Below are 13,238 nucleotides of genomic sequence, written 5' to 3'. Positions count from 1 at the left end.
AAGATACACATTCTCCTTCTAAAAAACTTACAATCTAATTGGAGGGTGGGGTAAGCAAAGATATCTGTGCTGCAGAAATCTAGACCTGGCCGCGCTACGCAGTAACTATGAGAGCTTTGTTTGACACAATCACTTAACATTCGATTATTCACTCAAAATGATGATGTATTATCAGCATTTTCTCAGCATCAGTACAGTACTAGGCAGTAGGCATAGAAAGATACTCAGCCTAGTGGAAGACACAGACAACAAAATAAGAATTAAAATAAGAGTATGAAAATATATCAAAGAGAGAGTATGCCTAAGATACTACGGGAAACACCAGCTATGGAGGTTGCAGTACCAAGTCTGGAAAGAAAATTTCTAATGGGAATGATGAGTAAGTAAATTCTGAAAGAACAAGTAGAATTTTGGGGCGCCTGGGTGGCTCAATCGGTTTAGTGTCTGCCTTTGGCTCAGGCCATGATCTCAGGCCTTGGGGGAGTCTGCTTCTCCCTCTGCCACTTCCTCCCCCGCCACCCCCCCCATGATCGCCCACCCCGCCCATGCTCGCTCGCTCTCTCTCAAATAAATAAAACCTTTAGAAAAAAAAAAGAACAAGTAGAACTTTATCCAGGTATTAAAAATGGTGAAGGGTGTCTCTGTGTAAAAAAGAATAAATGTATTTTAAGGGGCGCCTGGGTGGCTGAGATAGTTAAGCGTCTGCCTTCGGCTCAGGTCATGATCCCAGGGTCCTGGGATCGGGCCCCGCGTCGGGCTCCTGGCTCAGCAGGGAGCCTGCTTCTCCCTCTCCCTCTGCCTCTCTCCCTGCTCATGCTCTCTCTCTCTATCTCAAATGAATAAATAAAATCTTTAAAAAAAAAATAAAGGTATTTTAAGACCCTTAAAGTAAATGAAATGTTTGGCAGGAAGAGAATTCATTTAGCTGTTTAGATCAGGATATACTTTACTGAGGTTTAATACTGCAGAGGGCTCTAAAGGAAGGGTATGATTTTGACAGATACATATGGTATATGGGGAAAGAGAACCACTCAAAAGACCTGCTGGAGGCAAGAAATGACCTGAGCAAAAGGCTAGCCTAGAGGCAGTTAGGTTCAGTGTGTTAACAGAGAACAGTCCAGCATGGCAGAGTTTAGGTAAAACAGATAAAGGCAATGGGAGATAAGACTAGAAAAGGAGGTTGTGGTCATTATTAGGAGAGCTTAAAATGTCAGACTGAAATCATACTTAGCTTGAGAGGCACCGGGAAACCACTGTGGGATTCTTAGCAAAAAGTGGCATACTTAGACTTCAGCTCAGATAGAAGGACTCAGAAGATGTGTTTGCTATCTAACAAAATCATCAAGGTTTGTGCTTTGTTGTGATTACCGTTGATTTTTAAACACTCAAGTTAAAAGGCATAAGATTAATATTCATAAGTGTGGACCAAAGATTTAGTAAATTTAACACTGCAGCCAAATATTAAACTCTTAGTACGTTATGATAGAACTTCTTTTCGATGACATGATTAAACTTTATACCCTTTCAAGGACTTGGTATGTTGTACCTAAAACCATAAGCTAGATAACTAGGTTTTTTTCCTAACTTTGAAAGAATAAAGCTATGTAAATTCTTGTCCATCGGTTCCCAGGTTCATCCTTATGCTTTGTGATGCTAGAGGTGGGGCTCTGTGAACCACGAAGAGATTTGCTTCTTCCTCTGTATATCACTTGACTTTCCTGTTTGCTGTTCCTATGAGCATCATCACAGATTCACCTCTTCCTCCCAGCATCCGCAGTTCCTACCTGAAGCAGTTCACAGAATCCAGTTTTCAATCTGTCAGCCTTAGAACTAGCCTTTCTGCCCACCCTCCCCCCATGGGGAACCAACACCAGCCTGCTCTATTCGCAGATATCTGGGTCTCTCCTTTGAGCTGAGACATACCAGCCCTTGACGAGCTATATTGCCTTCCCCAGACTTCAGCTCCACACACAGTTCATTCTCCATGTAAAGCATTAACAAGTACCATCTCTTTCCTGTGTGCCACCAATCCAGGAGTGGTGGCTGTTTTTACAATTGTTAGCTCTGATATCTTAGTTGCCTTCTTAACTATCTGGTTAACAACTTTAAGCCAAGTTAACAATTCTTTGTATTAAATTCTCCCCTACTGAAATAACCAGTTTATTTTTCCAATCAAATCCCTACAGGCAACTATGGAACAGAAATTTAATAAACAGAACAAGCAGTGTTCAAAATTCAAAAATCTTAACTCTGATCATTAAATAGAAATCTTTTTCACTTGCATGGCTAACCACTGTACAGAAGTGAGGAAACTTACATTCTGGCTTTTTATTTTTTTTTTAAAAGATTTTATTTATTTATTTGACAGAGAGAGACACAGTGAGAGAGGGAATACAAGCAGGGGGAGTGGAAGAGGGAGAAGCAGGCTCCCTGCTGAGCAGGGAGCCTGATGCGGGGCTCGATCCCAGGACCCTGGGATCATGACCTGAGCCAAAGGCAGACTCTTAACCGACTGAGCCACCCAGGCACCCCACATTCTGGCTTTTTAAAGAGAAAAAAATTTTTTAAAATCTGGTATCTGAAGATAATTTGTACTTTGTTGTTGGATTATCTTTACCTTCACTGTACAGGTATATTCAAATATAAACATCTCTCCATGCTTTTTAAATGTCATTTAAATGACTTCTGAAACAAAGGAGTTAATACTGCAGCCAACTTTTTAAAAAAATGTTAATATAGTTTACTGTACTTAAGACATTAAGCCAGGATACTAAGTTCTTTTCCTAACTTGGCAAGTCTGAAAATGTACAGCATTGGTCAGCTGGATCATGTGCTTAAAAACAATGACATCTCTGTTTTCAATTTCAGGGCTAGAAAGAACACAGTGCCTGTTTTTAGGATGGAAAAAACTATGTGTCAGTTTAGGTAGCTATAGTGAGACCAATTTATAAATACAAATTTCTTGGCATCAATTACTTATTATGAAGTACATCACTTCCTTGGATACTGGTTTTATATGAGAAACTTAAGTGTTATTCCTGTCTATTGTTGGGTTAGTGGGTGAAGAAGAGAAAAATACAACAAAACAAAACCTCCAATTCTCATGTGAAAGATGCCAAAATAAATCTGTATATATACTAATGTAGTAGTGCCTTTAATGTAAATTTTCCAGGCCCAGGAATCACCTGAAGGTGACCAAGATTAACAAAATGACATGATCAGATTTGGAAGTATCTACTCATGCATTTTTTGTATTCAGAGTAAATCAATATTCTTGAGAAAAAGTGTGAAATGATAAATTTTTTTTAAAGATGAGAGAAATCTGGGGCGCCTGGGTGGCTCAGTAGGTTGGGGGTCTGACTCTTGATTTCAGCTCCAGTCATGATTTCAGGGTCATGAAAAATCAAGCCCCGCGTCAGGCTCCACCAGGGAGTCTGCTTGAGATTCTCACCTTCTGCCCCTCCCCACTGCTCTTGTGCATGCTCTCTAAAAATAAATAAATCTTAAAAAAAAAAAAAAAAAAAGGTGAGAGAAATCTAAAGGCAAGGAAACCAAAGAAAAAACAGCTCAGGTAAGAAATAAGTTTTTTTTTTTAAAGATTTTATTTATTTATCTGACACAGAGAGACACAGAGAGAGAGGGAACACAAGCAGGGGTAGTGGGAGAGGGAGAGGGAGAAGCAGGCTTCCCGCCGAGCAGGAAGCCAGACGTGGGGCTCAATCCCAGGACCCTGGGATCATGACCTGAGCCGAAGGCAGACACTTAACGACTGAGTCACCCAGGCACCCCAAGAGGTAAGTACCTTAATGTATACTGATGGCACTATATATTTCACAGCTGGCATGCCATAGTATACAGTAATCCAACAGTGTAAAAACCACCCTGCACAAAAGTGCTCCATCAAGGGGGCAGAGTGTGGAGACTAAAAAGCAGCCCATCTTTTGCCAAGCCATGGATACTGCTGCACCTGCCCAGAAGAAGGCCCTTTTCTAATGTGTCCACTGGAATAGGGGCTAGGTAGTGTCTCTCTTTCTATCTCACACAATGATACCTACAGATTTGCTTGGTCTTGGGGGAGAGGAAGGGGGGAAGAGCACATTTAAGATACACTGAGGTGATAATTGGCAAAATGACGTGCCTGGCTACAAAGGGGAGAAAAGAGCTGAGGATGCCTTCTAGATTCTAGCTTATTTCTTTCAGCAAGTATTAAAAAAAGTCGGCCAATGTGTTTGAAGTGCTTTTAGCTAATACACAAAGACAAATCAGCAGACCAACTCAGTACTAACCCTGACTCATTAATATGCTGGGTTTAAAAATCTAGATAGAATCATCTAGTTCGAATCTCATCCTGTGGATGCAAAAACAGTCCCAGACAGATTGTAACTTTGAGTTCAGTGTGTTCCATCCCTTAGTAGTTTCAAGTTCTTTTTAAACTTGTGGTTCTCACACTTAAGTATGTATCATAATCACCTGGAAGGCTTTTTAAAACAAAGACTGCTGAGCCCCTCTCCCTAGTTTCAGTAGAGATCTGCGGTAAGGACCAGGAATCTGTATTTGTAACAAGGTTCCAGGTGATACTAATGCTACTAGTCCGGGGGTTACATTTTTGAGGGCCAATGTATTAGACATAGACTCTGGTAGCTCCGTCAAGGGGTGTGTGTCTCAGAACGACTTTTAGGCCAAAAATTCTGGGGAGGAGATGCTTAATGCTTATAGATGAGACAGAGGATTAGTGAAAAACCTTTATTAATTACCACTTACAGGGGTGCCTGGGTGGCTCAGTGGGTTAAGAGTCATCTGCCTGTGGTTAAGGTGATTCTGGGGTTGAGCCCCACATCGGGCTTCCTGCTCAGCAGGGAGTCTGCTTCTCCCTCTCCCTCTGCCCCTCTCTCGCAAATAAATAAAATTTAAAAAAAAAAAAAGAACCAGATACTTGTGTGAGGCATAGAACTAGCAGACAGAGCCAAATATTACTTTCTGCCTTGAGATAAAGCTCCTAGATCTGAACAATTAGTAAAGTGGTGTTTTATGATCAAAGGCCTTCTATGAGTAATAAAGAATGCTTTTAAGAATACAAAATAAAGAGCAGGAAGTGAAAAATGAAGGGGGGGAATCGGAGAGGAAGATGAACCATGAGAGACTATGGACTCCGAGAAACAAACTGAGGGGTTCTAGAGGGGAGGGTGGTGGGGGGATGGGTTAGCCTGGTGATGGGTATTAAGGAGGGCACGTATTGAATGGAGTACTGAGTGTTATATGCAAACAATGAATCATGGAACACTACATCAAAGACTAATGAGGTAACGTATGGTGACTAACAAAATAAAACTTAAAAAAAAAGAATACAAAATAAACAAAAACTTTAAATACCATTTATATAAATATAATTAAGACTATACTGGGGGCTCCTGGGTGGTTCATTTGTTAAGTGTCTGCCTTCGGCTCAGGTCATGATCCCAGGGTCCTGGGATCGAGCCCCGCATCAGGCTCCCTGCTCTTCAGGAAGCCTGTTCTCCCTCTCCCACTCCCCCTGCTTGTGTTCCCTCTCTTGCTGTGTCTGTCAAAAAAAATAAATCTTAAAAAAAAAAAAAGACTAAAGTATACTTAATATAAAATATAGAGTAACTATATTATAAAATGTTAATATATTTTATAAAATATCAAAATATATTAAGTACAAGCATATGAATATTTTATAAATATTATATAATATATAATACAAATATACATTCAGGGTACCAAGTTAACGTCTTTTCTATCATGCTTTAATATCTAGGTTAAAAGCACTGGAAATTAAGTTCTTTCTAAAGAATCTAGAGTACAGGTCAAACTCCACAGGATGCTACAGAGTTCTAGCCCTGGACCACCTTTCCTCTCATTTCCTACAAATCCTTAGACCCGAGACATACCAAACAATTTACACCCGGTAGGATAACTAATACAGCAAGCTTTGCAGTTCAACAGACATGTGTCTCAATCCTAGCCATGCTATTTACCAGCATTGACCAATGGTGCCAGGCAGGAGTGAAGATTTGGTAATTTATTCAATAATTCATTTTGACTAAAAGCACAAGGACATACATGCCTATTCACTGTACCATTCCTGTTTTTATCTGTATCTGGACAATTCTCTATTCCAATCTCCAGTGCAGACATAGGTACCCACTTCCTACTGAATTGCTGATTCTTTCAATGGTGAAGTGCTCAATAATCCCTCTTTTTCCATGTATCTTTAGGCAGTGTTGATCACTCCAATTTGTGTGCCTCTACATCAACTTTTACATGACACTTTTTCCCTTTTTAAAAAAAATCATCCTTATTAAATTATAATTTACATACAACAGAATGTTCCCGATGTAAGTGTAAATTTTGATGAATTTTGACAAGTTTATATATTCATGTAAAAACCACTATAATAAAAATTTAGAGCCTATCAATCACCCAAAGGATTCTGTTACACCTGTTCCCTCTTAGTCAATCTCCATTGCCTAACCGCAGGCAACAAGTGCTAAGCTTTCTGTCAATATAGATCAGAACCATCATCTCCAGAATTTCACATAAGTGGATTCATACAGTTTACACTGTGTCTGCTGCCTTTTGTTCAGCATATTTTTTGTAAACTGTTTTATTAAGCTTAATTTATATATAAATTAATCCATTTAAAGTGCTCAATTTGATGAGTTTTAACAGCTGTATACACCCAAGCAACAACCACTACAATCAAGACATAAAACATTTTTATCACCTCCAGAAGATTCCTCATGCCATCCATCCTTTCACACATGAATATACACTTTTGTATTTGGCTTCTGTGACTTAGCAAGATTTCAAATTTATCCATGTTGTTGTGCCTATCAAGAGTAAATTCCTTTGCACTGCTGAGTATTTATTCTGTAATATGGAACTACCACATTTTGCTTATCCATTCACCCATTGATGGTTATTGGGGCTGTTCCAGTTAGGGGCTACTGGGAAGAAAGGTGGCATGAGTATTAGGGTATCAGTCTTAGGGGTAGATGTTTTCATTTCTCTTTTATAAATAACTAGGATTTGAATAGCTGAGTAGTAAGGTATGTAAATATATAAAACTCCTTAAGAAACAGCCAAACAGTTTACCAAAGTGGTTACACCACTATAAAATATGCTAGGAATATCTGAGAATTCCAGTTACTCCATATCCTTACCAGCCCTTGGGAGCACCACAATATTTTTTTAAGATTTTATTTATTCATTTGATGGAGAGAGAGCACAGGTGAGGGGGGAGAAACGGGCTCCCCACTGAGCAGGGCTCAATCCCAGGACCCTGGGATCATGACCTGAGACAAAGGCAGCCACTTAATCGACTAATCTACCCAGGTGCCCAAGTGCCAGAAATTTAAATTATATTCACTCTAATGGGTGTGTATCTCATTATAGTTTTAATTTGAATTTCCATGATGACAATTTTAAGCTTCTCTGTGTGTGCTCATTAGCCATTTATTTGTCTTTTAAATATTTAGCTGATTTTTAGGGACTTCTGGGTGGCTCAGCATGTTAAGCATCTGCCTTCGGCTCAGGTCATGATCTCAGGGTCCTGGGATGGAGCCCCACATCATGCTCCTTGCTCAGCAGTGAACCTGCTTCTCTCTCAGCCTGCTGCTCCCCCTGCTTGTGCACTCTCTCGCTCTCTCTCTGACAAATAAATAAAATCCTTTAAGTAAATAAACAAATAAATATTTAGCTGATTTTTAAATTTTTTTGGTTGTCTTACTGAGCTGTATGTAGAGTTCCTTTTTCAGATGTATTAGAAGTATTTTTTTTCCCAGTCTGTGCGCTTGCCTTCTATTTCTTAACAATCTTTCAAAAATTAAGTGTTTAATTTTGGTCAAGTCCAACTTATCAAAAAAATTTTTTAAAGTTTATGGCTCAAGTTTTCTGCATCCTACCTAAAAAGCCTTTACCTTTTCTTTCCCAAAATTGTGAAAACTTCCTATGTTTTCTTATATAAGTTTTCCATTTTGTTTTAAGAGGGAACTGGGGGAGTGGTGGTGGGGAGAGGGAAAGATCTTAAGCAAGCTCCACACCCAGCACTGAGCCAATGCAGGGCTCGATCTCATGACCCGAGTCAAAATCAAGAGGTTGACGCTTAACCTACTGAGCCACCCAGGCGCCCCTCTTATGCACGTTTTAGAACATGAGATCCTGTTGAGGTCTAAGATGGATTTCAAGTTAATTTTTGTACATGGTTTGTTGTGTTTTTCCCCCTTAATTTTCCTTTTTTAAAATTTTTAAAAATTCTTTGTTTTTTAACAAACCCTTGTGTCGAAGGCTGAATTTCAATAGATTGCAGCAAGGGAGCTGCTCTGCTACATACAAACCCCAACCCAGAAGCAGGTCGTCTACGAATGGTTTGGCACCAGGTTCCCCATGAACGTGCGTTGCGTCACAGGCGACGAGGCAGCCCCCTTTCCTGGGACAGGGGCTCTCCACACCAGACCCCAGTCACGACACACGGAGGCCCGCCGGCAGGGAGGCAGGGGACCCACTATCCGAGGCCAACCAAGGCTCTGTGGCGCTGCCTTATCAGTCTGCCTAGGCAGGATTCTGACTTAGAGGCATTCAGTCATAATCCCACAGATGGTAGCTTCGCCCCATTGGCTCCTCAGCCAAGCACATATGAGATCAATTTTTTTAATGTGGGTCTGCAGTTGTTCTGGTACCATTTCTTGGAAATTCTTTCTCCCACTGAACTGTTCTGTCACCTTCGTGAAAAACTTATATAACCACTCATGTACTTCTGGATTCTATTCTATTCTGTTGATTTACAATTCTATCCTAGGCCAATAGTACAATGTCTGGATTTCTCTAGTTTTTTAGTAAGGAGGACTTATTACCTGACTTCAAATTTTATCTTTTTCAAAATTGTTAAAGCCCTCCTTTGCCTTTCCATAAAAATTTATAATTCGCTTGTCAGTTTCTGGGGGGAAAAACCTACTAGAATTTTAATTTGAATCTACAGATCAACTGAAAACTGACATCTAAACATTACTGAGTCTTCCAAGCTATTATCATGATCTCCCCATTTCTTAAGGTACACTTACTGTCTCTCAGCAACGTTTTATAATTTTCAGTACACAGAACTTTCATATACTTTGTAAAATTTATTTCTAAACAGTTCATGTTCAGAGATACTTATAATGGTATTTTAAAGTTTCTATAATTTTCATTTCTAAAAGACAGAAAATGCAACTGAATTTTTAACATTAACCTTGTACCTAATTCACATATTATTTTCAACAGGTTTTTTTAAGATCCCTTAGGATAGGGGCACTTGGGTGGCTCAGGTGGTTAAGGGTCTGCCTTTGGTTCAGGTCATGACCCTGGGGTCAAGCCCCGTATCAGGCTCCCTGCAGCCTGTAGATTTCTCAATGCATCTACAACTTACCTTTCTAGGCTCTTCCTATCCCTGCCTACTCAACAGAATCCCCTTTGAGATACTCTAAAATGAGGTGCTCAGGCTCTATGCAATCTTAATCGACCAAAATAGAATCTTTGGGGAGAAAGGACCAGGTATCTGCATTTTTAAAAAGCTCCTCTATGGGCATAAAGCTCCTCTACGGCCAGCCAGGCTGAGAACTATGAAACAGGCAGGGAACTATGAAGGTTTAAAAAAAAAAAAAAATACCTTGATCTGTTGTCTCCGTAGCATGGCAAGTTCTCTCATGTCTCGGAATGGCTGTAGTAAATACTGATACAGTTCAGTTGTGGCTTCTGCAAGGCTGCTATAGGCTTCATCCTCCATCTGATACAAGTCCAGAAGCTCAACCATGCTTTCTGTATTCTTGTGCTTATCCAAAAGCTATGGAACAAGAAAATTTTATTACAAAGAATCTGATTATAATAGCCTATAAATACTTCCTTTTAACTCCCTCCCTTATCCTCTTCAGATGTTAGAATACTGAAACACAGAAGGAATGAAAATCACTGAATGCTTTTCATCATTTACCTCCATGCTGAGATGTCTTACTATTCAAGACCTGCTTGAATCATCCCTTTCAAACTGCTCTCATCGTATTATTCTTTTTCTGTGTATTTTCTGGGACTCCATACTATCTATCTGCCTAGACTTAAGTCCTTAAATATATTTTCCCAAGTATCTTGTAGCTTTCTCCGTATTTATAAAAAATTTTTTTCATTGCTAATATACAAAGTAGTTAACAACTCTTACCAATATTATTTTACTAATTTTCCCAAATCTTCTTGCCACTCCTCTCCTCCTCCCAGTTTGGAACATTCCCACATTAACTTTCAACTCCCACTTATCACATCCCTCAAAATCTAGGTTAATAAAAACCTCAACTGTACTAAAGAGTTTAAGACTGACTATAATAGATTTTTATAACTATTACTTGCACTCCTTGGTACTCGTGTATGTTTTCATTCATTCCTCAACAAATATGGACATCTAACACATGTTGGACACTGGGCTAAAAGCTGGGCATACAAAAACATGGTTGCTCTCTTCAGAAGCTTACAGTGTAGTAAATAAACAAACTAAATAACTAAAACTAATTAAGTTTTTAAAAAATTACAAACTGGGGCACCTGGGTGGCTCAGTTGGTTCAGCGACTGCCTTCAGCTCAGGTCATGATCCTGGAGTCCCAGGATCGAGTCCCGCATCGGGCTCCCTGCTCACAGGGGGTCTGCTTCTCCCTCTGACCCTCCCTCCTCTCATGCTCTCTCTCTCTCTCATTCTCTCTCTCAAATAAATAAAATCTTTAAAAAATAAAAATAAAAAAATAAAAATTACAAACTGTGACAGTCTCATCTCAAAGGCACAAAATTCTGCTTTTCATTCCATACCTAAAGTTTTCACTACTATCTTCCTCCCCAACTTTTTGCTTTAGTTACCACGTTGCGCTATACATACTATACTCAATTTAGAGTCCAAATTCACTTCCGGACCAGATTCTTACCACTAAATGTAGCAACATCTACGCATTAGTCTTTTGCCTACTATATCATTAACAATCATGATGGATCAGATAACCTAAAGTGTTTTTATGACAAAGAAGTACTATATAAATACTTGTTATTCTAATATTGTAATTCCAACTTTCACTGCTAACATGGAGAATTTCCACTATCCAGTATCAGCTGAATGGTTCCTCTTAGACCAATTCTCCCATTGATGGTGACTATAAACCCTGGGCAAAATATTACAACACTACTACCTGAAGGCACGGTAAAGTGACCAGAAATAAAGAAAAACTGGAGAGAACATCAATACTTAGAAGATAGGAAAACCCTAAGTGAGTTTTTATTCACAGCATTTGGCCTGAGGGGAGGCCCCAGTGGCTGCCAGAGGAGAGAAGTTTGGCTGAAACAGAAAACTACAGTTTTGGTGCTTGAAGAATCAGAGGACAGAGTTCAAGACAACCATAGCACCTAGAAAAGGGGGATAAATGCTGAAATGGAGAAAGCCAAAGGAGGAAATCCCAAATTGGTATATAAACTCTACTCAAGGGGCACCTGGGTGGCTCAGTTGGTCTTAAGCAGCTGCCTTCGGCTCAGGTCATGATGTCAGGGTCCTGGGATGGAGCCCCCAGTTGGGCTCCATGCTCAGCAGGGAGTCTGACTCTCCCTCTGCTCCGCCCCCCCCAGACTTGTGTGCTCACTCTCTCTCTCAAATATTAAAAATAAATAAATAAATAAACTCTACTCAAATTTCAGGCTGATTACCAGAACTATGTATGTACAAGATAGGCTGTGGGCAAAGCAGCTAAAGAAAAAAATGCAATATTTTAGCTGCACTTCTTTGAAAGATGAGTAGAGTTTGCAGTTGAACCAATTAAATTAAGTATCTGCTAAAACAAATCTACTAACAAAAAAAAAATCAACATTCTCTGGAGGAATATAACACAACAGAGGCTCTGCAAGGTACCATTTAAAATGTCCAGAATACAATCCAAATTTAGCAGACCTATAAAGAAATAGGAAAACAAAACAATGCTCAAAAAGCAATTAAATGGAGAACTGTAAGATGTGATACTTTCGATTTAGCACAGATTTTATTTTAATTCTAAATTTTTTTAACGATTTTATTTATTTATTTGATAGAGAGAGAGAACGAGCACACAAGCAGGGGGAGCAGCAGAGGGAGCAAGAGAAGCAGGCTCTTCGCTGAGCAGGGAGCCCGCTGTGGGGCTTGATCCCAGGACCGTGGGATCATGACCTGAGCTGAAGGCAGACACTCAACTGACTGAGCCACCCAAGAGCCCCTCAATTTAGCGAAGATTTTAAAGCCATTATTATAAAATGCTAATGGATGCAATTTGCTCATGAAGAATAAAAATCTCAAAGGAGAAATAATTTTTAAAAATATTTTATTTATTTGAGAGAGAGCAAGTGAGCATGAGGGGGGGGCTTAGGGGCTTGATTCCATGGCCCCAAGATCTTGACCGGAGCCAAAGTCAGCTGCTTAACCGACTGAACCACCCAGGCACCCCTAAAGGACATTCTAGAACTAAAAAATATAGTGTCTAAAATAGTCCTAGGGCACAGACACACTAAGAGGTTAAAAAATTTAAAAAGTCATCTTAAGTCTATGATTAGCACTTCCGATTCCCCTACTTCCTTGCTGTTGCATCAGTAGAGCTCCTGTATAAAAGAAACTGAAAAAAACTTCATTTTTTTAAGATTTTAAGAAGTAACTAGGAAAACCCAAAACACCACAGGAGACAAAACCAAAGACACCAGAGGAAATCCCAGCCTCTGCCACCTATAGCAATTGCCTAGAGTAACACAGATGAGTTTCCTCTAGGTGGATAACAACCTCAGTCTAAAGGCATATTTCTCTCAGCTCCTTTTGCCTAGTACCATCATGTCCAGCTTTCAAAAAAAATTACAAGGCATATTAAAAGCACAGTTTGAAGAGACAGCAAGCATCAGAACCATACTCAGGTAAAGCAGGGATATGGGAATTATCAGACCAGGAATTTAATACAGTAAGTGATCTTTGGGTGCCTGGGTGCCTCAACAGGTTGAGTGACCAACTCTTGGTTTTGGCTCATACCATGATCTCATGGGTCATGGTATCTCATGGGTGGTGGTATCAAGCTCCATGCTCAGCAGGGAAGTCAGCATGAAGGCTCTCTCCCTCTGCCCCTCCCCCCACTCCTGCTCGCACCTCTCTCTCTCTCTCTCTCTCTCTCACACACACACACACACACACACTCACTCACTCTCTCTCTCTCTCA

The 13,238-nt window shown here is 39.9% G+C and overlaps 1 protein-coding gene across 1 annotated transcript in view; it reads right to left on the bottom strand.

Annotated features, from left to right (window-relative positions):
- JMY (junction mediating and regulatory protein, p53 cofactor) overlaps positions 1-13,238 on the bottom strand; it is a 95,384-nt gene that overhangs the window by 50,721 nt on the left and 31,425 nt on the right. Inside the window, exon 2 of the mRNA XM_028114578.2 lies at positions 9,665-9,838. Within this exon, the coding sequence (XP_027970379.1) occupies positions 9,665-9,838 (174 nt within the window). The remainder of the gene's footprint in view (positions 1-9,664; positions 9,839-13,238) is intronic.

This window comes from Eumetopias jubatus, unplaced genomic scaffold (assembly GCF_037043125.1).
Source record: "Eumetopias jubatus isolate StellerSeaLion01/CBP00866 unplaced genomic scaffold, mEumJub1_p1.0 scaffold_5, whole genome shotgun sequence".
Taxonomy (NCBI): domain Eukaryota; kingdom Metazoa; phylum Chordata; class Mammalia; order Carnivora; family Otariidae; genus Eumetopias; species Eumetopias jubatus.
This window is presented reverse-complemented; position numbering and strand designations above follow the sequence as displayed.